The sequence below is a fragment of the Netta rufina genome (assembly GCF_964035555.1).
Source record: "Netta rufina genome assembly, chromosome: 21".
Taxonomy (NCBI): domain Eukaryota; kingdom Metazoa; phylum Chordata; class Aves; order Anseriformes; family Anatidae; genus Netta; species Netta rufina.
The window spans coordinates 9,665,404-9,691,448 of NC_140145.1; the positions used below are offsets into that span (position 1 = coordinate 9,665,404).

Consider the following 26,045-nt stretch of genomic DNA (forward strand, 5'->3'; position numbering starts at 1 on the left):
GTCTCCAAGTTTGCGTATACTAAAAGCTCAACAATTTTATATTTTGCTGCAATTCATAACTGTACAAATCCCTTTTGTTGGATCTGTTTGGACTGAAATTAAACACTTGTTAATAATTTATAACTTAATATAATTAGAAAATAATACTAACTGTCAAGCAACTATATTCAATACATAAAGCAACTTGAGTGGCTTATTAGCTTATTTGTCAAAGCAACAATTTCTATATATTTCAGCTCTTTTCTACTGGGAAGAGCAGTTAAAGAGCCACCCAGCTTGCTTGGAAATCATTTATCCACCAGCTGGGAGCAATTCCCAAATTGCCGCACCTCACCCACATCCAACTGATGCTGGCTCGCTTTGAAAGCAGCTGAAGGCTGCCTCGGGAGGTGCCTGAGCAGGACGGGAGGGGGACGGCTGCAGCACCGCACCGCTGCGCACACCGAGCCGCAGCCCACAGCAACGCGCAGTGCTCGCTCCAGGTTTTGAGTCTGAGTGAAAGCAAATCGGTGTTTGGCCAACAAACGGGCTGTCAGAAGGAGCTGTTTAAGAAACAGAAAGCTCTTCGTGCCTTATATATGCCAGTAATGCGCTGTAAAAGGCTGCCTGCTGGTTCAGAAGGTGCTACCTCCTCCATTGCTAAATACAAACAAGAAATACTCTGTTGTTTTTTTTTTGTTTGTTTCTCCTTTTTTTGTGTGTGTGTGTGTGTGGAGGGGTAGACTTTATTTATTTATTTATTTATTTATTTATTTATTTATTTATTTATTGTTTATTTCTTCCTTTTTTTTTTTTTTTCCCTAAGAAGTAAAACTGACTTCTAAAACATCTCAGTTCCCAGTTCTCCAGGAAAGCAGAGAGTGCTGCTGACTATGCCAGGCAATTTGGGTACTTGTATTTCCTAAGTACCAAAATGTTAAAATACTCCCCAAATACAGTTCCCATAAATGATTAATGTTGTTGTAAGAAGTCTATTACGTTAAGTTGAAACAAAGCAAATTCAACTGTGTATGTTGAGCCAGAAGCTCACCTGATCCACGTAATCTCACTACAATCACGTCAATGTTCATCAGCTGGAGGATCTAGTCCATTCAAGATAAAGGTTGCTTCATAAATCTTCTTAACAACTGATAAGCTAACAGCTATGATCCTGTGACATCAACGATCACTTTTATGTTTTTTAAATCATTTTCCTGTACTTGTGGGCATCTATGCCAACTCTGTATTGTTGTTCCATATTAATGATGTCAGAAAATGTCAGATTTAAGTACACAAAACAAGGAAGTTCAGATTTAAAAATCAGTATCTGGTCTCAACTCAGCCAAGTCTGTCTAGATCCTGTGATAGTGTAAATTAATTTCAAGTCTGTGATGCATGAACAGCTTCCATTAGGTAGTGATCTGCTCACTTCTTTTCATCTATCTACCTGATTTCATTTCTTATTTCGCTTACTGAATAAATCTCTTGTCTTTTCATGCCTTTCAGCTCCTCCTCCTCCTCTTGTTTTTGTGTCCCACTGCCTGCAAACTGAAAGCTGGGCATATCTGGTTATAGGGCAGCCCCCCCGAGCAGCTTCCAGGAATCACCTCTTTTCCTCTTTGCAGTTTCCCCTTCCTAAACCTACTCAGTTTTGTTGCCCTATTTTGCTTGTATTTATTATCCATCTTTCTGAAACATTTCAAGGAAGGGGATTAAGACTTAACAAACTGTACATTACTAATTAATATTTATTTAAAAAATAAAAGATGTTTCTCATGCTTCACTGAGAAATCAAATGGTACCGCTGGGGAACCAGAAGACGATGTCTTTCTCGATAATTAGTGTAGGCCTAATTCTTTGTCCTTTAATTCTTTAATCATTAGTTAAGTATGAAAGGTTTCCTTTTAAGTGAATCTTCTAAAACACATGGAAAAAGATATGAATCGATAAAATTGATCTATAACATATTTTTACTTGAGAAAGGATTACAGGATTGGATCTTAACATTATATACCTAGAGCCATTTCTTGTTCCACTGCCTTTATAGTTCCAAAAAAAATGTGCATTTTGGAGACAAAGGCCTTTATCCTTGTAAGTGCTGCAGATTTCATGCCAATCTCCCAATATGAAGCAGACTTCAGCCTTATACCCAAGAGAAATGGTCTCGGAAAGATTAGATTTTCCACCACAAAATAAAATCCTTGTGTGGTGAACCATACCAGCTTCAACACTACCTTCCTCCTAAGTGCTTGCTCACCATGGAGGAACACAGCCATCATATGTCCTCTGCTCCAGAATGGAAGTGGGTTCGTCATTCCTCTGTGTTTGTGCCAGCCAGTTTTTCCACATATAAAATTTCCAGAATTGTCACATGTATCTGAAACTAGGGAGGAATGGCAACCAGAACCTGTAGATTTATCCACTTTTTTCCTAATTCTGTATAATTTTGCAGTACAGAAAATGGCACACATTGCTCTTACTGCACAAAATTCATTCTCGTTATGGTGCTATATAGATAAGACTAGTATGAATGATGATGAACAGAAGGAACATACCTGGATGTAAAAGCTCTTTTAAGCCAGCAAGATGTTTTGTAGAGTTGCTCATCAAAGCTGTGTGCTTCTAATAGGATGTTACAGGGTACTAATTTGCTAAGAATCTAGCAGCTCAACAAAGAAGAGAGGAAACTTTCTTTAACTGTCCATTGGTAGGAAGGTATTTTATCAATCATCCCCACATTAGAAAACACAGATTTTCAGGGTATTTCAAAATCCTTTGCCAGTAATCAGGTAGGACATGCCAGGGAAGGAGAGAAATATAGACTTGATACAATGTAACTGCTGAGGATTAAATTTTAACACCACCAAAGCCACACAAAAAAGAATGAGTTCAAGAGTCAGAAGATTAAAACTGCATGTAGTCAGCTTGGGATTGGTATGCCACAGATGGAAACTTTCTTGACAACACAGTTTAAATTCTAGTTAGGATATACCGTGATTAAATATTTTTACAATTTTTGAGTACATCCCTTTTTTTCCTACTGGCTACTGTAACACAAAAGACATCTCTTGCAAACATCCACTAAAAAAGTGCAAGTAAAAGCCATTTAGGTTTCCAGCAAAGACATAAAAGCGAAACAGCTAATGGACAGCCAGGGTAGTCATTTCTGCAAAATCCATTAGTTACTAAAAGTTCTGGAGGGCTCAGTTTTTACAGTAAAACCTGTAAAAACTTGGTATCCAGTTTCTCTATTGGGACACTGAGGTGCGAAGATCCAAATGACGCTGGAACTGAATGTGTATATTTGAACCTTTTGAACTCCATCTGCCCTTCATAAATTACTTTACCACTAGCTTTAACACATTTCTAGCCTACTGTGCTGCAAAAATAAAGAATCATTAAAATAACTGAGAATGCAACTAACTTTGTAACACTTCCAGTGGAATTTGTCTTTGTTCTGAGAGATGCACACCTATAACGGAGCTGAAGAATAAGGAAAAAGCTTCCAGATCCCCCAGTGAAATAACATCTGTCTTCACGCTATTGGAAATGAAGCAGCAGAGCCCCCCTCCCCAAACTCAGAACCATTTAACGTAAATGAAAATTGCACCGTACAGAAAAAAGACAGTTGCTCCTTTCCATCTGGAAACGCTGTCAAATGGAAGCAAATTCCACAAAATTCCCAACTGATACAAGAACATAATTTTGCAGCTCGCGTGCTCAACACAAGCTAGCGGCAGGGCTCTGCCCGACCTGCCAGCACCGAACACATCTCCATGGTTCTTCCGACAGCAGGACCAGGAGGTGATGGGGAGAGCCATGGAGGCAGCAGCCACGACACCACTTGCCTTGCATCTCTAGCCCCAGCCCCAGATGTCACACCTCACCCAGAAGATCCTGCAGGATCCCTCTGGCACCGAGGATCCTGTCGTGTCTCTGCGTGGGTGCAGATGACTTCTGGAGCTTCTCAAGCCCTTGGGGATCTGCTCTGCTCCTCTTCGTGTGAGCTGGGCCATGGTTCTGTACCTAAAACCTGGTGCTGGGTATTTCACTAGCAGGTGAGAAGCAAACCTTCCCCTGAAGGCAGGTGAGGACACCGCTAATTTAATGGAACTCCTGTCCCAGACAAGAGCAGATTGCTCTTCCTGGACTGGACCAAGAGACCCAGTGGCTTCTAATCCACTGCAGCAAACAAACAAAAACTGCAGGATTTTAAGGCATCCCCATCGGACAACCTAAATTTTCCTGGACGTGTGTAATTTACCTCGTTTTATATGCTAAAAAGTAGTATTAGGAGCATCATTGACATGACCCAGAACCATAGGTTTGAACCTTGACTTCTGCAAAGGACTCTTGCCTTTCCCCTCTGCAACTCCAAAACTGAAAGTTATCATCAGGAGTGGCACAGAAAATAGGCTTCTGATCACCTGTGCTGTGACAGCCCGGCCGTGTTTGGTGCTGCGTGGCCTCAGGGCAGCGTGGTGCTGAGCAGGCTGCCCCCGGCATGGCTCTCATCTCACCGGAGGAGCTGCAAGGAGGAGATTTGTGCCTTCTCTACAGGCAAGCACTGAAATCGTTCACATTTTAAAAATGAATCCACCGTAAAGACAACACCCCCAAAGAACCTTAATAAAAACTGCCTACAGCTGAAAGAAGAGCTCACTCGGACGGGAAGGCCGGGGGAGAGCCGAGCAGGGAACCCCGCTAACGCTGCCCCAGCTGCCGAAGCACGGCGTTAGCGTCCTTCTGCTGGACATAACGCACACACGCACAGGGAGCAGAGTTCTCGTCATTATTTTTGAGACTGTCAGCATGTTTGTAGACAGTCAATCATGGGGATTTAGGAGAAAAACTATGACTTTATTTGAAGTCCGGGAAGAATGGGAAGGCTGGCTCGCAAATGAGACAGCGCAGTGTCGTAAGCAAAACAATCTGCAAAAAAGATGTTGCTCTCCCCTGCACCTTCCCTGCCTGCAGAGAGAGCTCAGCAGTCAGAGCTGCGTGCCTGCCAAAGCCACTGCACAGGAACTCTTCAGCTCCAGTCCTGCTTTCCTAAGGACTTTCTTTGCGTTCAGAAAAATCACCTCGTTTCGTTTCGATCTCAGGTTTCTCACTTATAAAAGAGGGAACCACCCATCTTCCTCTCAGAGGAAAGCTACGAGAAATAATTGATGTCTTAATGTGTTTTCAAAGAGGTCAAATACTATGAAAATACTGACTGCTTTTCTCTTTGGATCAAAACGTTATCGTACTGTATCTGGACTCTGTATTTCAATTTCTTTTTAAAATATCTTGCTAAGCAGCAGAGGGACACAGTAGCTGCCATTTACAGGTCACCTCAGGTCTCCTGAGCTAAATACGCCCTGGGGTTTTAGCAAGACACAGGAATTCCGAAAGCTAAGCTGCCCCTAGCACATAAAATGCCTCTGATTCACAGAATGACACAAATGTACAAGAAAAAAGGATCTCTGATTATTTTTTGTAATGGATGGCTTTTAGATGGGCAGAATACACTTACGCATTTCTTTAACCACCAAACAGCAAGTGATTTTTAACAATGGGCTTGTGTGAAGTGCTACTTGCGTATCAAAAAGACTCGGAAAAAGAATTTCAGGGGCTGAGCTCTCACTGCGTTTTAAGTCCCGAACAAAGCCCAAGATGCTGTAGCTGCACAAGCCTGGGCTCTTTCATATTGTGGGAAGGCAGCCTGGCGGAGCTGCCTGCGCTCTGAAACACAATGCTGCCGCAACTTCTTACTACTTCAGACTACTAAAGTCATATGAAATCATTTGAATAAAATAAAACTCTCATTGCTTCCCGTAGGGAGGGAGCAGGAGAGCTGCTGCTCCATCTCTGGCTCAAGAGTGGACTCGCAAAGCACCAGAAGTGCAAGTGCTCACTGACTATGCTGCACGTGTTTTTCTACCTCTAAATCAGGCTGGGTCAAACGAGACCTGCCTGAGTTTTTTCCACCTTTGCAGTGTATGAAGGAAGAACCCAAAGATTTGTAGCTTTGCATTGCCTTTCCCAAGCTTAGATGGTTTTGTTTTCCTTGCTCCCCAGCTCAAAAACAAGCTGTCACTTACAGACCTCCACAGTTTGCAAGAGATCTTTGTGGGGATCACTTTGGAAGGTGGTACCACATTTCAGCCAGAGGGAGGCAGGTATAAGCCTTTAACAACGCCCAACAACCAGAGTGGTCGTCAATATTTGTTTAAATGCATCTCCAAATTAACTTGGAGGGTTTCAAACCACTCAAGCATCCCACTGTCATACATAGGATTTGCAGTCACTACAGCTCATAAGCTGCAAAGTTCCTCACTTTCTGATATGAAACAAATAATAGATGAGAAACCAACCCAAGTCATACCAACAGCACCCCCCGACCCAAATACACAAAATTTAGCAATTTCAGAAATCAACGGCATGCAGAGCCAAGTTTTTATCGCTCAGAACTCTTCGGTTCTGGAACTGCAAGCAGCAGCAATAGGTAAACACGGGCTGAGCTCATCCAAGAGCTGCGGTTTCATCTGCTGGGCACCTCACAGAACAGCAGAGATCAGCCCTGCCTGATGCAAGCCTGAAGTCATAACATTACATAATGCGTAACAAAATGGGAAATTACAGGAAGGCAAATCTAAGGCTTTTAGGAGCCCAGTGATATTCCAGCACACACTGCACATACAAAAGAAAGTAGCATAAATTAATTAAATATTTATTTTTTCTCTTATGTCATTTTTTAAAATATATTTTGTTTCACTAGTTGATAACCTTAGAAACAAAAAACCCATGCTGCTGGTGAAGTAGGAGCTCACACCAACAGAGCTAAGGTTTTTGGATGAAACAAGAAGCTGATTACACATGCACCAAGTATACCAGTCACTAAGCGTTTCTGGATTGCAGGGATAAGATACTCTCTTTGCTTATTACTGCCTTCTTGATCCAAAGAGATTTAAGCAACTGTTTTCAATTAGATGTTTTTAAGCTAGTAAAACTACATCCATAAAGACATATTTATAGAACAACTTAAAACTAGAAGAATTAAAATGACTACAAAACTGATGAATTCCATTCCCCCATCCCCCAGAATCATTTACTGACCATTAACGAGCAAAAAGCACTGCAATTTTAAGAATTAATCCGCTGTCGCAAAATTAAATCAGATACACTAGTAGGGATAATGACAAACTGGTGGCTCCAGCGTTGTCAGTTTGCGGGTGATACAAGTTCAAGTCGTCTGTGCTAGTGGCCACTCTGTTGGAACAAACATGAACATAAAAGGTAACATTAACAGTGCAGCAGCACCAACTGGAATCAATTCTGTCACTGAGGACACAGGCTTGTAAAAAGTGGCAGAGGGTAAGCACTGCATTTTCTAAATTATCTGGCTGGTTCCAAGACTGCCGGACCTCCGTGCACGGGAACAAAGGAAGACAAAGAGAGGAAAGCGAACGAGAGAGAGACGATCTCCTTCCCTTCCCTTCTCTTCCCTTCCCTCTGAATTCCTGAGCACAGAGTCCAGCAGTGTGGCTTTGCCACACATGACCGCTTTCATCTCCGATAACCTATGATGAATGTTCTGAGATTTACAGAAACAAAACTGAGCTTTGATAAGTTTTCATCTGACAGTGGCTTAAACGAAATGTGCCCCCAGACCTCTGCAGCATGTGACCGCGGGTATTTCCAGGAGGAGGCTCCCACGGGAGCTGGAGCGGTGACGGGGAGCGGGGCACAGGCTGCTCGCACCCTCTCCTCACCTGTCAGAGCCGAAGCACAGCAGGCAGGTCCCTGCCACCTCCCGGCTCTGTTCTCCACCTGGCTGCCCCACGTGGAGGGGTAGGGGGCAAGGAGAGCCGCAGAGCAGCTGGGGGAGCCGGGGCAGCCTGCAGCCACCTCCCAGCCGTGTCTCCTCTGGCTGCAAAACCCAGCTGAGGAAGCTGGAGTCCAGCCGGCATCCTCAATTTCATCTCCCCTACGCGTTTCTACAAGCCCAATTTGCTCCTATCTAAGCACATCATCACGGAAAGGCTTACAAATACGTGAACAGTGGACTGACTTTCAGATCCAAATATCTCATTTTAACATACATATTTTATACATTTCATACCCAGCAGAATCAGGCCGTAAATACAAATGGGTATCACAAAGCTGGAACTGCGTCTCGCCGCCTTCTGCCCCTGCTTTCTGCCCCCGAGATGCCCCGGGTCAGCCCGTGGCTGAGGCACGAGGCCTGGCAGGGAAGCGAGAGGCACATTTGCTTTTCTGTTTTTTTAATTAGGGCCCCGCGGATCACATTTGCTTCATGTGCTGAAGAAGCACAGGCTATGTAAGGAAATTTTAGAAATTATTTTAAGTGAATTAACTTCAGAGTTACAGGGTCTAGTTTAAGGGAAGTTCTTCAACCCTGAAGCAAGGACGCGCTGGTTTTTGGCTTTCCAGTACCTGTGCCCAGACACGTAGGACAAAAATACATTTGTTTTACATCTGTGTCCTGCACGTCGTGGCAGAGAAGCAGCAGGCAGGAGCTGGAAGCTGAAACCTTCCTGCTGAGCCCGAGACTCGGGCAGCGTGGCCAGCACCCGCAGCCTGGCACAACCGGAGCTTGGAGAGGGACGACGCTGGGTGCTGCTGACTGGAGGAAGCCTGGGTACTGCCCCTGCTCAGCAGGGATAATGGGAAGGCAATTAGAGACAGGGAGAGTCCAAGCAGTGCCACAAGCACACAACCACCACGTGCTGCTGTCTATGCCACGAGGCAGGAGCACCACGAAACCGTGCCAATGCCATCGCCCCTGCACGGGCCCTGCCGCAGCCAGGGCAGATCGGGACGCGCTGACTGAAGTCACCTCATGTGCTGGGTAGAGACACACCTCCACCAAATTCACCCTTTAGAACAAGTATAGCTGTGACTACCAATTGGTTTTGACCTTAATGTGTTAAGAAAAACGGTTGAAAATATTTTTGTTAAGGGGAAACTCGGTCACGGCAAGGCTGCTCGAGCGCCTTACTTCCCACAGGTGTCTTTCTGCATGGCAGAGGATGGCTCCTGTAAGCCAACGTTACAGGACAAAGCCAAAAGCAAAGCTTCATACAATTATATCCAAATTGGCAGAACAAACCCATAAAACAGAAGCGAACATAAAAGCAAGTCAAATAACACGAACGGTGAAGCACTAAACAATTTTGCCTAAGGCGCAACGCTAATGCAAGAGGAACTTCAAAGCATCAACTGAACCAACAGAGGTGACAAACAACGCGCGCAGGAACAGGCTCGGAGCAGCACTTGCTCCTGTTTCATCCCTGCATCGCCATCAAACCCCACAGAGACAATTCCCAGAGCACTGCCATCACCCCGCAATGCAGCACGGCTGCACCGCCAGCATTGTGGGGAGGGGACGGGGACAGGGACAGGGACAGGGACAGGGACGGGGACGGGACACGGGCACCGAGGGAGCAGCACAGCAGCCTGTTCCCAGCTCGGAGGCTGCGGACACACCAGGTACACCCAGCCTCAAGGGGAACTCCGCTCCCAGGTCCTTGAGGAGCAGGCAGGGATCCATCCAAGCCGGGGGCAGTACAGGCTGTCCAGGGACACACGGTTTGAAGGGCAGAAAGCTTCAGTTTAAGCTAGAGGTGACTGGAAAGCTCTCCCACTTGAAATACGGTGCCAGACAAACACTGCTGGTTCTGTGGCTGCACACAGGAGCCGAGTGAACCTCAGCAGTGACTGTTTGGGTAACACCTTCTGGCATTTAGCACAGATAAGTTCTGCTCTTGATCATACGATACTTTAAAATGCATTTTTTTATCATTTTATATATTTTTATATATTTATATACAGTTACACAAGTATATAAATTAGATTACAGCATTTTGGCTGCAAGTTTCTTCAAATAAACTAGGCTGTGGCATTCTGCTAAGGGAAGCCCACCACATCAGAAGCTTTATCCTTCCCCCCCTTTTTTTTACCCTAATTGTAACATATAACGAACCTCTTCCCCAGTAAGCTGACTCAGGGAAAAGCCCCTGTGAAAGACATGAGCTACTGACGAATTATTTTTATTAATTAAGTCACAGAAACAGAAACCACAGGAGTGGTTTTCAGTGCTGCAGCTCACAGCAGAAGCCACAAGCTGAAGGCAGGAGGGAGCGTGAAGTCAGAGCTCCTCTGCTCCGTTTATCTGGGGGACAAAACTCCAGGAATAAGGGAGTTTTCCCTTTCCCCTAACCTACAGACTTGGTCCTCTGAACAGCTGCTGTGGACTTAATAGAACACCGCAAAAGCCACTGCCTTTGCTGCGTTAAAGAAAAAAAGAAATAAGGGGTGTTAAGCAGCAGCAGCTTTGTAACGCTCTGCTATGGAAGCACTTCAGCTTGCCATCGGCTTTGCTGAAAGCACAGCAGATGAAGAACAGAGCGAAGAAACACATTTAACCTCAGCAAGTTGAAAAGACCCTCAGACTTTTCTTTTTAAGTTTTACTAGCCACGAGGTTCGAGTTTTACTCCGCACTGCGGGTTTCAGCCCGAGGACCCTGCGAGTGGCCAGCCCGGGCACAGCCGCGCACGAACGGCGGCGACAGCTCCCGTGGCACGGCCCCGCACTGTGCTGTGCTGCGGGGGCACGCTCCCATCCCGGGAAACCACGCCACACACCGTGGGGCTGCTGTGCTGGGGATTTCTTCCTAGAAACATGCAGTAGATGGAGCAATTCATAAGATTTCCGTAACACTTCTCTTATTTAAGCCACAATCCTCCTTGAGCAGAGGTGCTTTTTACTCTGATCCCAATTTCCAGCCTGCCCCTTGCTCTGGCCATTGGCTCTGCTGTTTGCCCACTCGGCTGGGCAGGTCTTTTTTTTAACCCAAACTTGCTTGCCTTTTATGGCAAGAACTAAAATATCTTAAACGTGCACACGCAAGGGAAGCTTATTCACACAGCTAGGGCGTGCTTTTTCATGCTGTGCTGGTGGTGGTAAAGTTTAACTTTTGTTAAAGAGGATGGGAAGAAAAGAAAACAGGAAAATGGGTATTTTTCTTACAGCCTCGATTTCAAGTGTATATATTTAAGGCAAAATTTTCTTTTTGTGGGGGCTTTTGGATATCACAGTCCCACTTTTGGGGGACTGTAATATCTTTCAGTGTGTTTTGCACCAAGAATGCAAAAAGAAACTCTTCTTCTGAAGAACTCATGGAAACTGGTAAATTCAAGACACAAGCCCTCATTGAAAACCTATAATTTTTTAATTAAATTTACATGTCAGTGGATCTTTTGAGCTTCATCTGTATGTTTTTTATAATGTATGTTTCCAATGCTCTTTCCCATGGGTATTAAGCTCTGCTTCTACACTGGGATTACTCAACTTGAAGTGTGATAAAGGGCACATTATAGTTATATTAAGCAAAACAGGGAGGAGAAAGCTTTTCCATAGTCCAAAGAAAGCTGTGCTCAGAGCCTCATTTCTGGTAACAAGCAGAGCAAAGCAAGCAGTCAGCTAGAAACTGCTGCTATCAAATTAACGCTTTGTCTTGAAGAACAGTGGTGTGTTTTGCTGTTTTTTTTTTTTAATCCTTTTTTGTTTATTTTCTGCTAGGAAAAAAAAGGTCATTTTCATCAAAATGATCAACTCTAGGATGTCATCAGAAACATGTTGTGAGCAAAAAAATAGAGGAGCGAGCTCTTTGTGCCGTACAGCAGTGCAAGCAGCTGTCGGATTCCTCTTTGCAGGAGCAGAGGAGGGGTTTCCGAACACAGCTGGGTTACCGGCTCCTGCCGCTGCTCTTCCCAGCGGTTTCACAACCATGTTGTTATTCCTCGCAGCTCACACGAAGGATGTAGGAACTTGCTTAACTTGTACAGTCTCCACAGTGCCCAGCCCAAATAAGAAGTGCTTGTCAACAGCGCTGCAGCCACATAAACAAGCGGCAGCTGGATGGGAAAGGAGGGCATGTCAGCTCCGAGCGCCAGAAAAGGTTTTTCGCGGCAGCTATTTGCAACCCTCCAAGGAGCTACAGAGGCTGCCCATTAAAACCCTGTTAAAACACTTCTGATGTTGTCAGCAGTGGAGAGCTGAAATAGCACAGTGATCACTGAGATGCTATCTGCCTCAAGCAGTTCAGTGGTACTGTCAATAATATGAGCAGGAAGGTACAAGATGAGCAACAACCTAATTCCTACATCAAAATTTTATAAACTCCCTGAGCTGGTAAACACTAGAGATGTGGGCAAACACAGGACGGCCAAGAAACCACCCAGAAAAGATGACCTTTGGTCTGGAATCTCTCCCAAAAGCTTTGAACCTTTAGGTTAATTTACCCTTGGAAGGCAACAAAGTGCAGAGGCAATGAGAAAGCAGGAGGAATGGCCAGGGCTCCCCAGCCAAATGCCTGTAAGCTGCTTCCCAGCCTTGCACAAAGTGACAAGCCTACCTCTCGAAGCCTAACAATAAACTGCACCATGGTTTTTCGTATAAAAACTTCCAAATCCCACGCGCAGCTTTTTTGTTTCCAGAGGAGTTGCTGCTTCTCCTCCAGCAGGGGTGCCCTGCCTGGAAGCAGGGCTGCTGATGGGCCAGGGCCCCAGCGCTGGGAGCAGAGACAGCAGCACCACTCACTTCTCCGCTGCCCTGTGCTCGTGAGTAAGAACTGCTCACAGTGAGTAATGGTGAGAGAAACAGGGCCAAGGTGAAGAGTTATTTATAATACAGTAGCCAATGAGTAAGTGCTTAGCTATGAATTTACTGCTCTGGCTACAATTTCATGAGAAAATGAACAGAGCCAGCTTTTGGTATTCCAGTTTTAAAAGCTATACACCCACTAAAAACTAGTAAAAATAATTTGGGAAGGATTGGGGGAGCTATTTATAGAAGCAACTAGGACAGAAATCACGTGCACCTCAGCTAAATGCAAGATAATCATGGATGCTTTAGTTTCTTAGTCCTCAGAATTGCTAGGGAAGTTGGTGAAACTCTGAGACTGATCGTCTTAAACCAGTATCAGATGCTCCCCCATCTTTATGCAATAATTATCCACTGCAGAGAGCCAAAAGACGGAGCTCGCTGGAAATGAAGCAAAGAATTAGACCGTCATCTGTTCAGCAGCCCTGGGTTTGGAGGTCAGGATATCCATCTACTTTTTAATACGAAGTGACTGTGCTAGCTGTCGTACAGAACAAGGCTCTGTCAGGTGTACCCCGGATCTGCAGAAGATCCAGCAGGCAGAGAATAATTAAAAATTGTTTCGATCAGCCCAGATGGAGGCAAAGGTTATTGCTAGAAATGCATTACTTTCACCCAAAGTAGTAATAATATATTTGGGCATATAAAAAAATCTGACTAGAACAATAGGACAGCACGGTCAAGCTCACCCCTTCCGAATTTCCCACTCAGAAGCTATCATTTCCCAGCTCGCCCTGCAGAGTAACTGGCCTTTCTCCAGCCCCCACATTACAGGTCATGACTTACTGGTGCAACTTTGGCTTCTGCTGAGGACCCGTGTATTGACCGCAGTTTGGATGGCATGACACAGCAAGAGCCTCTGGCTCGCCATCGTGTATTTGAAGGCTTGTTATAGAAAATGACTATTTCTACTTCAGCCAGCCTTTCACCCCACAAGGACAAATGGCTCAGAATCATTTGTGATAGAAGCGGACACTTGGAAAATCAGAAATAATTCTACAGGACCGCAATTTATTTCTGAATTGTCAAAACGGAAAGGATGATTTCTTAGGAAATTTTTTTAAACCAGCTGCTAGTTTTACTGCGTATTGTGCTTCCAATTTGGAGAGTCCAAGGGGTATATTTTCACCTTGACATATGAAGAGCTGTACACGAAACTATGCTCTTCAATTTTTCTTCAGGGACTTGCTGTTAGCCACATTATTTCAGTGCTGCTGAGCTCCTCGCAGCTGGCCTAACTTCCCCTGATAGACAATCGGAGGCACCCAGCTCAGGGAGAGCATCTGAAAGCCTAATTAGGCACTCCTGCAAAGCCTGAGTGCCCGTGCACTGCGATGTGCCTTCTGATTGTAGAAAGCTGTCTTTGCCCCCTCCTTATCTAAAGAAAAGTTAAGAGCAATTCAGAGTCAGAAAGAAGGAATAGAGACTCAAGACAGTCTTACTTGCTTGGGTCTCACGAGCCTGAAGTTAAATCCCTGCCTTTGCACAGCGTTTCCTTTCTTTTATTAGTTAAATATTGTGGCAGGGCACGAAGAATAAAACTATAACAATTTGAGACGAGTGTAACTTTTACAAGAGTCAGGTATCCCTTACAACCCAGCCAGTCAATAACCCGGCACAAATTAACTCTGGCAAATAATAGGTGTGCTGACCCTAAATTCATGAGGCAATAAAACCTACCAACAGCCCGGTGCTTTTAAATACTCAGGCACTTCTCACAGACAATATCGTTTTTGTTTGTGAGCAAGAAGATCATTAATTAGGAAAGCTTTTAAAAAAGTTTTTAGTGTCATTAGCAAATGCTAATAGCAAAATAAATTGACTCGCAACATCTGACACCACGTTCAGAAGAAGAAAGGCATAAAAAAACCCAAAGCTGTCTAACCAGTACGTGGCCCGAGGACTGTGCCCCACAGGCCCACTTCCCCGCAGACCTCCATAACCACAAGAACAAAATTAAATTTCCTCCCTTTCTTATTTCATTTTGTGTTAGAGACGCATTGCTGCGAACGCAGATCTGTCGTATGGTGGAGTCGCAGCAATATGATTTGAACCAACCACGTTCATCTCTTCAGCTCCACAACAGGGAAAATAGGCTCAAAACCACCAAGCAGCAAGCCGCTCTTCAAAACCTGTTTTCCTTCTGAGACCTGGTTAACAACAGCAGAGCTCAGGGGAAGTTATTCCTCAGAAGCTGTCCTATGGTAGGCTCTACTCTGAATTCCTTTTTCTTTAGGGAAAACGCATTTTCTGGTGATTTTGAGAGTCTTTGAAAACGCAGCTTTTTAAAATCACACACCAAGAAGAAGTGGCTCAAAATATTTTACAGCTTCTGAAGGAAACTCTCTCTGCCCTTCCCCTGGAATGCCTGCTAGGAGACACCGCAATTAGCCCGGCAAAAAATCATTACGTACTAAGGAGTGCATGTAATGAAATTGTCAACCAGCTACAGGATTATGAAATATTTATATCTCCCTCATATTAAAATAATTCAGTAAAAGTCACACAGCAGAGCAAAAGCCATGGCACGTTACTGAGAGGGAGTTGGGACAGGTTCAGTGCAGAGCTCTCACAGCCAGTGGCAACAAGAGCAGGCTGCGAGCAAGGTGTTTGTATGGCCATAAAACCAGGCAGTGACAGAGCAGCATTTTCTGGTTTTTAGAAAGAAAGAAAATGCAGAATTTAAAATTTAAAAAGGAAGCTATACAGAAACTAAGATGAAATATTAATAACGTGTATCAAATTTGGGGAAACGAACTGAGACAATTAAAATGCACTTGTAACTGTAACTGCTCGGTAAATCAAATCCATGTTCTTGGGTGGATCGCCTTATTTAAGCGAAGATGTACTTTCCTCTTAGCATTCGCTTCAAGCTTTCCTTCTATGAGAAGTCAAGTAATTAACTTGCCAGGGGAAGAAATTTTCCTCTTCAATACCTTTACATTTGTGTAAAGCAAAATTACACAAAATGCTGATGTAAGCCCCAAAGGGAAAAGGCTCTGGCTGCAGAGCACGCACTCGCTGAGACCACCTTAAATCCGCCCCCGTGCCGCCGCCTGGCTCCAGAGCTGGATGCCCCCGCGCTGCAGCAGGGCCCAGCGCCTGCCTGCTGGGATGAAGTTTATTCACAGGAAATATGAAGAGAAAATTCACGCTCAGCTGCTTAATGAGAACTGACATTGCATCTCCAGAGAGAGAGAAACTTTGGATGTCAGGCAGGTTAGCATAGGGCAAGCAGACGGTCAATAAAATATTCAATAAAGTACTCTGATATGATAGATCTAATACTGTGGAAAAAGCCAGAAGTCCTTTTTTTGATAAGAAAACAAGTTTAAAACGGTGGTTAAAATGGTCTATACAATATTAACCTCCTAAAACTTGAAGACAATTGCCACTGGTTTTTGAAAAGGTGGAAACAAACGAAAGGCTCCCACAAGGCAAGATCTGCTTTTGCAGACCTGCAGAGCAGGTAGTTTCGGACAGGTACGCCTACTGGTTTTTATAAAATCTCTCCAGAAACCATTTAACAATTAATTTAAAATAATAATAAATAAAAGAGCCTGTACTGATTGTACACAGAGCTGAGGGATCCCAGCCTGGCTCCTCGGGCTGCACACTTGGGACTGGGGCTGCTCCACTGGCACTGGGGTCACCAGGGATGGATCCCTCCCTCTGTGACCCCATCAAACCTGCTGCACCTTTTTCCAGGCAGGATTCCCTTTAGATTTCCTCTCCGAACAAGGTTTTCATGACAGTTCTTTCATGTCCTGCTTTGGTGACTTCTTAAACGTTCCCCCCACTGCAGCAGATTGAAGTGCTTGGTAAGAAAACCCTGGAGGGATAAGGAAAGCAACAGGCCATATGCAGTGAATCCCTGCAATCATTCTAATGAAGCTAAATCTTTGAGTTTACATAAAAGGAAAATTAAATCAAGCACTGGAGTGGATTGGAAAGAAATACACCAGGAGATGGATAAAGTTAATCACGCTTACTTGAGGCTGACGCTGACCTACTCGGGCTCGCCTTGGAGAGCCCTGGTGCTCGCTCCAAGTTTTATCCGTATAGGAACACAGGTGTGTGCGGAGCTGCCCGCAATGAAACCCTCTGCAGCACTGGAGGTCTGCAGACTGCAGGGAAAGCACTGCGTCGGCCCCACAGCATCACTGCTCAACGTCGCGATGGAAAGGTGAGAAAGGACTGTGAACACAGTGCGGGGCTCCTGAAGCCTGGCCCTGGCCTCTAACCAGGTTGTAGCACATTAAATTAATACCTTAGGGATGAAATCCCTCACCTTGCTACAATAAGGAAGGCAGAATTTCAGTGTCACATTGCCTTGTGTCACTCTGTCAGAGGCCAGGTGGGACTGGAGCGGGGCTCCATGGGGGCAGGAGCCCGCGGCCCCACAGCCTCATCTCGCCCAGCACCACAGCAGCCCCCATTTAATTCAGCCATTCCAATAGGGCATCTGTTACAATTTTTGTCTCCTAAAATCTAACTGGGTGCTCTACCAAACCATACCCGGTGTTTTTACACAAACCCACAGCAACATCTCAGCCAGAGGATGGGGAGAGCTACGGGCCCTCAGACCAGAGGGCGGCAGTCAGCAGCGCTCCCACGAGGGCCGAACAGCTGGCGCTCGCCGGCTGCCGCGGCTTTTGGAGGACACATCCAGTCCACGAGCCACAGGTTGACTGTCTTAGTTCTATCTGACATTCATTATTTAAAGGCCTAAGTTGTATTTTTTAAAATGTTTACTTCCATACAGTGCTGAAGCCAATTTAGCCCTGTAACTCATTCCGCTTTAACTGGTACCAGCTACGCAGTCTCCTGATGAAGGAGCAAAAGATTAGGATATGAATCTGTCAAGTTTGGAATATTTTTTTCTCTATAGCTCTGTTAAATGACTGAAGACAATAATGCTTCAGTATTTTCTGAGAATAGCTCATTTGTTCTTTATTTCAGTGCTACAGAAAAGATTATTTGCAACTATTCACTTCCTTACAAAATATTCAGATTCTTCAATGAAAAGAGTTTCCCACATTGTGTAGCCACCCACACAGCTACATTTGAAAGTGAATGAAAAGCTGTGCTTGATGATGCAGAATATGTTAACCTCTTACAGTTCTCCAGCCCTGGTGAGCCACTTTTCTTCTCCATCGGCACACAGAGAAGCGTTCAACACAAGCTAGATTTTGTTGACTGGGTACAAATAAAGACAACAAAAGCAGTAGATGATTTTGACTGAAGCTATTTCTGAAGACTGTAATCTGTGTCTAAAGTTGTTTCATTTCTGACCAACAAAAAAAAAATTAAGCTGGCTAGGAATTAATTATAATGTACAACAGATCATAATCAGCAATGGGATATGAAGCATTTTCCCTCGTACTTTAAGCTCCTGGTGTCAGCTTTGACCAGTTCAAACGTAATCAGAAGTCCTCGCTGCTTCATGAGCAGTTAGTGGTCTGTGGGAAGCAGCCTGGTGGTTTAAGTCCACTCCCTCATCATACGTACCAGCAGCGTCATAATTAGCACTCACGACAGCCATCTCGATGGAGACCAGGGATACTGCCTGGCAGACACGAAGCTCAGTGGGCACGAAGCAAATCACTGAACGAACACTGCTAACACTGCTTCCAATCTGTGTCTTTCAATACAGCACTAGCAAGCAACTTAAAACTCAGTGATGTATTTTAATGGGAAGGCCCCAGCCCACATTTGCTGTTGACCTCGGGGTGAGTGGTGCCTGAGAAATGAACAGCAAAACCTCCTTCTTGTTAACTTGTATTTAAATGCCTTTAAACCTGAAATACAATTCCGACCTTGTCCTCTCTTGAATGAGCAGGGTTTCTCCATTAGTGAATGCCCACGATGTCGTAGTGTAAACCTGCCACGCACCGAACTGCCCCACGTGCAGCTGGACTAAAGCACTGCAACTGCACCGCCGTCCTGCAAGTCCTTCCTAAGCACGAGGCGCGACTCAGCCAACAGCTCTTTAAAACTCCAGCACCTCTTCCCCGTTTTCCTCCTTTCACACATCTCTGCAATGCGAGTCCCAACGAGGTGCGTGAGGCTCAGGCCAACATACCACTTCTCCCTTCCCGTCATCCTGTGTCTCTGCGAAATCTGATTCTTCCACCTCTCCTCCCCCTCGGCCCCCGCGTTAGCACAGCCCGGAGCTGCGCCAGCGCTCACATCCGCACCGCGCGGCAGCGGCGCGACTCGGCTCCTTTAAGAGGTCGCCAAAAGAGACGTGCGTACATTGAAGAAACGGGGGAAAAAAAAGCAGAAAGAAAGAAAGAAAGAGTTGCTCTTCTTTGAGAGCTGGCTGGAATGGAGAGCTATCTTCATAAATAGACAGGAAACAGAAAAGACTAATGTTGGGCAGATGACAGATCCCTGAATTCAGTTAACTGGCCTTCAAGATATGAACTGTTCTATTAAACATAGAGGCATTATGTTGGTCATCCACTTTAAGCCCAAGAGTGATTAAAATGCTGGCAGAAAATAAAAACTGGCTATTGAAGAGCTTGCCCCGAGGTCCTAATTTCAAATCAAATTTTACAGCGCCGCACAGGAACAATGGCAGCCCAGTACTCTAAGTCTTCTTTTTGTCACTTTGTACAAAGAAACCCCCTCAAACTCTCTCAAAGAACAATGGCCCCTCTAGATTCACAACTACGCCAAGAATGGGCTCAAACCATACAAAAACACATTTTAAAAATACATTTTACACTGCCCTTGACATTTGAGATAAATAGAAGCCAATGCATTGAAATTCCAAGTATTTTTTATATCCTTTCACAATGTGAATTTTTTATTTTCCCCAGTCTACTTGATCTTTGACATTCTGGCCTCTGCTAAAGAAGGACACAGCACAGCAGTCAAAGAAATTAATTATGCAGATAATTGCATTTTATTAAAATGATTACTGTAGCAGAGAGCTCAACAAATGACAGCTACACGAACCTGGCCCCCAAGAAGAAATCATGAGGACACAGTTCATTTTTAATTGAAAAACTTCTCAGCTATTAACATTTAATTATCTGTTACTGATATATGGCACTAGTTTAATTAGCATTTTTCTATACGTCAGGTTTGCCTTTCGGTAAAAACACTTCCAAAAAGTTCTGCTGAGCTGCCTCTGACTCCCTGTTTCTCCAGTATGAGTTTATTTGAATTTGGCAGCCTGGATACAGACAGTTGTTTCCTAGTGAACAGCACACAAGACCATATGTTTCAACATTTAAGCAATTTAGAATCAGAGGTATAATTCTGAGTGTCCTTAGCAGAAATTGTATGTTAAATACCCAAAGGATCTGAGCTGTACAAGAGATACAGCCTTTTTTAGCACTTTTCCCATAGCAACAAAACCACTCTACGCTACTTATATCATATACTCGAACCACAAGCATGCTGAGAGCGTTGGTGAGCTGACTGAAGTCTGCAGCCAGCCGCTTCAAGGGCTGCTGTGTTTTTAACTGCAAGGGATGAAGGAGGATATCGTTCCTCTTTCTCCTCCCCACACCTCTCTCCCTGCAGGCAGGACTCAGCCAGAACTGCCTCTGAAGCACACCTACGGTCAGGACCTGCACCTGGTTTCTTGGTGTGCAGAAATCTGTTTTGTAAGGAGACACTCACCAACAGCTTCTGTTGCCAACTAAAAGCAAGAGCAAACATGCCACTGGTGTTGCTCTCTCCATTTCTGGGATGATTAACATCGCCAGCATCATGGGTTCAAGCCAAGCTGCAGCCAAGGTACGTCCTCCAAGGGCACCGGCGTGGCACGTCACGCCCTTGTGCTGGCACGTCCATTTTTCCTGGCATAAGGTCTTACAACCACCAAACTGCATGAGAACATTTTAAAGGTAGGTTCAAAGAGAAAAGGAAAACCCCAAATGCTGAGAGAAGAAAAAATCGCAAGTTCCTGAAACATTACATCCCTGAATCTTAGCGAGTTTTATCTTCACTGTTCAAATCACAATACCTGCAGTAAAACCAGAATGAAAATGATCTGAAACTGAAATTTAGTGATATTTCCTTCTTAGGGTAGGCACAAAACAAGAAATCCAGCAGTTTATCAAATGCTCACAAGCATTATGCACCAGTGAAATGTTGTTTTTACGTTCTTCCAGAGAGAAGAACATCCAAATATTTGGGGTTTCCACATGAAGTCCCATTTGGCCTCCTTACCTTACTGTTCCACTTCTCTTGAATGGGACTTGAACAGAGCAAAATGCCTACCTGACACGGGAGAAGCCTTCTGCAAGAAGTGCTTAAAGCTCTGTAGAGACACCTACAAGTTTAAGGAAATCACTTAACAAATCAGAGAAACCTCAGCACACACAGAAGTCCGCACCTCTATTTAATCACTGCACATTTCTGCATTCTGTCACCTGCACAGAAGCCTTGCCAAGACAAACTGCGAGAGGAGCAGCACACTTCAGCAACACCAGGAAGCCCACATGGAAGCCACTTTTCAAAGTCTGCGTATTCAAGCTGAAATACGCAACGCTTACCAGCAGATTCAATATAAACACGCTCATTGCCCTTTATTTTAAGACAAATTCAAAAAATCCAGAGCAAGTTACAGGGAGGACTTCACAGTTTGCATTCACAGCACGGGCACAACAGGCTTGTTCATGAAAGCAGTGGACCCAGCTGTGATCTCCATGAAGTCCTAGTTACTTTTCTAGAAACTGGACACGTGGCAGCAATTCCTGTTCATAAGCAGGTAGACTTGAGACTTACTTGCTACTTTTACTCCCTTACTGCACGGGACAGAAGATGCTCTAAGATGGTGGGTGCCACAGGCATCTGCAGATCCCTTCTCTTTCATCACGTTTCTGACCATTTTGTCCTGTAAGACAGTCACTTACTCTTCAGTTTTTCACACTATCACTTTACAGAAAACTGAAACAGCAAATAGTGGTTTTTTTTGTTGTTGTTGTTTGTTTGTTTGTTTTTAGAGCAGGAATGTGCCATGCAGGATGCAAGACTGTCACACTGGCCCTGCTGCTGGCAGCCAGGAACTGGTAATGCTCACACTGCTGCAAGCCTGTGTGCTGCTGCTAGGGACTCAAGATTTAGAAAAAAAAAAAAAAAAAAGTTAATTTTCCATCCCATATTAAGAAAACTGAAGAGATACAGTATTCAAAAACATTTGCCAACAGTTTCCATTAAAACACTGCCATTAAGTAACAAATACTAAATTACTAGGTAGAAAATACGTTTTCAAAACATTTTTCATCAGTAGGTAAACGTTGTTTTAGTTTGGTGCACGTTCTGTCTGTCGTTTTGACTTGGCACCCTGCTACAGAAATTCACTTCAAACGCCTGAGTGATTCTGAGTGATTAAAACAAGCAAGCAAAACCTCCAGAAGTAATTCCATTTGTGGGTATTTCCTTTAACAGCATTAATAATCTAATGCATTTAAAAGGAAGATTTAGAATTACAATTCACTTGTACTTCTCAGGATTAAAAATGCAATATATGTAATAAATTCACAGCATACAAATGTAAACATATCAAGGTATTTTGACAGCATCTGTGTTTGTTGTGCAGGATTTCAATGTGGAGACCTCTGTAGGTCATTTACATTTTATTGTCAAGCTACTTCAATGATATAAAATCCTAAGGAAACTTCTATTATTCAGCTAGGTCCAAAAGTATACAGTCAGTGGGATGTAGCTCAAGGACTATGCTGATCAGGAGAGAAAACCAAGTACAGGTTTCTCATCAGGAGGTACAGTAACCCAAACCTAAGTAACCTAGACAACTAATCGATCTTCCATGAATTTCTTTACTTGTATAACCTATAATAAATTCAGGGAAAAAAAGCTACTAAAACAGCTGATGTTCTTTTGTTACTCTGAAATACCACGAACTGTGAGAACACTGAAAGGGATTTTGTATGCCAGTATTCTGTACGTCTCTCCTGCTGCTGAACCTAGTAGCATTCTCGGTAGGAACAATAAATACATTAAAGGAAGGTGTGCTTTGAAGAAAGGAGAATGGAAGGAAATACCACTCAGGGCAGCTGCTGGCTACCTGGGCATGGAGGAGCCCTGCGCGCGTCCTCGCCAACCCCGCTCAGGGTATTCTCATCTCCTTTTTCACACGAAATCCCATCCTGACCCTGAGAATCGCTGTCATCAAAACAAGTACATTTCCATGAAACATATCTTCACTGTGAAAACATTTAATAAAAACATTCCCATCCCATTCTAATTTTAATTTGCACTAAGTTTTCACCCAGGCAATGCGGAGAACACGGCTATCTGACTTCTTCCCCCAAAGCACACCGCTTTTTGAGTTCCCTGCCCAGAACACGAACTGAAATCGAAGGTGCTTCAAGGCACACCGGGCAAATTAGCATTTAGGAAAATTAAGGTTTAAGTAAATAAATAAAATGCCACTTAAATATTACTCAACTCCTTGGCTATATCTATGGTAAGACTACTAAATAAACCCCTCACGAGAAAAAATGCACACTGAGGGAAAAAAGGATTGTTATTTTTAACACTGATAATTTTGTTTAAAAGAAGATTCCTTCCTGTGTTTCATCATTTTACGTTGTGCTCTATTATAGAAACTAATGTGGGAAAAAAAGTTCAGAAAAATCCAGGCCCAAAATATTATGGAAAAAAGAACCACCAAATGTAAAGGTCCTGTAATACTTGGTATCTCTAGATTTTTCTGCACTGGTTCACATGACCCCCCATTTATTTTTAGAAAGGCAGCAATTCCCACTTGGATACGGTGCAGTACCTTGTACCCGAATGTTGCTTTGCACAAATAAACCACAGAAAGTGTTGACTTAAAAATAAAACATTGGAAAAGGAGAAAGTTTTTTGCTCTGTGAAAATTTCCGGAAAAGCTGTAAACAAAGGCAGGTTTGGCTCAGTGGTTGAGTGACTCTGTTGAGCTGTTGAGGATGGAGAACATATCAAACCTCACAGAGTGAGGAAATGTTTGTAAAACAGTTAGTAAATCATAGGCAGCAAGGTCACCATGTTTAACAGCAGGAATGACACTTTGCCAAAACCCCAGCTGTGAAAGGGCGTACACACACGCGGGCTTGTGTCTCTCTTCTTCTTCGTCGGATCCCGTTTTTAATTAAAAAAAAAAAAATCTACTTCTTTAAAAGCACTAAAAATCTACAAGATTTCAAATTCAGGACGTCTGCCAGGACTGAAACACTCATCAATCAAATAATCTCACTCACAGGTTTTGTTTTACCAAACACAATGTAAGCTGTGAAAGCACCACGAAGTTCTCCGCAGCCTGAATGATTTCCCTACAGATTGATACCGACCGACCTCTTGATCTCAGGCACAACGTTTTCAGTTCTAGCTGCGGATTCAAATTCACACACGGGGAAAAAAAACAACCATCTGGTGTTCCTGGGAACTGGCACAGACAGAAGGTGAAATTATATATTTTTCAATACTACGTTTCAAAACCCGTGTATGCATATGGAGAGACCAATTCATCTTATGCCAAAAAATCCAGGAATTATTATTTCAAGTTGAAAAGTTGTCATGAAATCACTTCATAATATGGAGAGATTTACAAAACGACTCACCTGCTACCGTGGACTCAAACATCCTGCGGTGTGTCACTGGCAGGCAGCATATAGCAAAGGAAGCACTTAAGCACATACTTGACTTCAGCTCCTCGCATGTTTGAAGTTAAGCATGTATGTAAGTGCTTTGTTGGACTGCGGCCTGTATGCCGGGCAGCCACAATATAAAGAAAAAAATTCCTCCCAAATTCATTATAAATGTAGTTACTATTAAAACGTTGGGGTTTAAATTACAGTTTATGAAGAGGTTTTGCAGTGTCCTGCTCCTCTGGTCAGTGCATCGTGGGACAACGGGAATCAGGAGCTGGGGAGAAAAACTCGGTCTACAGCGATGACAGCGGCTTTCAGTTACTAAGGAGAATATTCCTCACCGGCCACGAACCCACGGGGCACTCCTCCTTCCTTTAGGTGGCAGAAAAGTGACATTACAGTTACAGCCACAGTTGGTAGGAGATGAAACAAGAATTAATTTTTTCCACACATGTGAAATGCAAGAGCTACAGAATGGCATTAAGCCATTACTAGTTTAATACCAAAGCTAAATGCATTCTTGCTTCACGTTGGAGGAAAACAAGAATACAGAAATATTCCATTTGAGGAGGAGTTTTTGCTTTAAAGTATTTTCTGTTTTATACTATGAATCCCTCCTTTTGGTCCAGCTCTGCTGCCTGCTTTGGAAAGCAAACGTTAAATGGCTCCTTAATCCAAACCCGACACACCTCAGACGAACTCACAGAGTGATTAAAATATTTGCAGCAATTCTCCTCACCACTGGCCAAACCAAACCCTTCTAGTGTCTGAGCTTTTTGTGTGGCAGGGCATGAGGAACCTACCTACAGATGTAACCTTTGCAAATGAACCTCACGCTGCTTTCAGAAGCACTCCTAGCCCTTGGCCCGGCTCTGAGAAGCCCTGCGGCCACGGCAGGTGAGCCCGGAGGTGCGTTAGTGCAGTCCTGCACTGAAGTCTCCTTTCTAGGTGAAGGAAGGAAATGTCTGTAAGCTACAGCTACTGTTTTTCATTGGTTTTGCGCTTCAAAACCGAAGATGGCTACTGAGAAAAAATACTCTTTGCATAAATTTCATATGGAAAAGCACTGAAGAATAGCTCACGAGTGAAGCTGCATTGATAGCGGCTGCTGTAAGGTTAAAGGAAGTTAACAGCAATTCAAACAAGCTGAGGCCAACTTCTTTTGAATATGGCAAAGCAGGAGTTCTTCAGGCACGCGGTATTTATAGACAGGGGAGTATGACTGATCCCAACAGCTCTGCCAGTCAGTGTCTCAGAAAGAAGAGGAAATTTATCCCGGAGGAAAGTATCTGAAAAATCCTAAGACAGGTCAGTTTAGAGTTATGTAAACCTGAAAGTGACTTAAAATAATTAAAGCACAGTAATGTAACTTTGATCATTTTTACCTAGCTCCGTTTTAAGTAGAGAGACTCCTTACATAGAAACTCCTACAGTGAAATGATGGGCCTGACTATTAATTAACCAGTTCTGTGTGTTGCAAATTTCCATTTGGCTAGTCTTCTAGAAAGGAATTAGTGTTCCATTTTATGAATTCTTCTGTGCTCATTACATGAAGTTTTCAGCATGTCAGCTACTGTAGAGTTTATTTTTCAGCCTTTTCTTCTTCTTTGGCCTTTCCTGTTCAAGTTGTGTTGAGTAATATGGATCAGTTGTTCTTTGTTGAGCAGTTCAATGAGATTAAATCAACAATACATTTTAAACTGCCAGTACACAAGTTAAAATTTACCTCCCTTAATCCATGTAATGTGCTTCAGAATTGTACTCCAAGAACCAGGGAT

The 26,045-nt window shown here is 43.8% G+C and overlaps 1 protein-coding gene across 7 annotated transcripts in view; it reads right to left on the reverse strand.

Annotated features, from left to right (window-relative positions):
• Positions 1 to 26,045, reverse strand: part of BCAS3 (BCAS3 microtubule associated cell migration factor) — a 353,753-nt gene that overhangs the window by 102,731 nt on the left and 224,977 nt on the right. Inside the window, exon 24 of one of the 7 annotated variants that reach the window (XM_084299394.1) lies at positions 6,809 to 7,233. The exons of the other annotated variants lie outside the window; for them this stretch is intronic. Within the exon in view, the coding sequence (XP_084155520.1) occupies positions 7,208 to 7,233 (26 nt within the window). The 3' untranslated portion in view covers positions 6,809 to 7,207. Of the gene's footprint in view, positions 1 to 6,808; positions 7,234 to 26,045 lie in introns of those variants that run through there. 7 annotated transcript variants of the gene reach the window in all.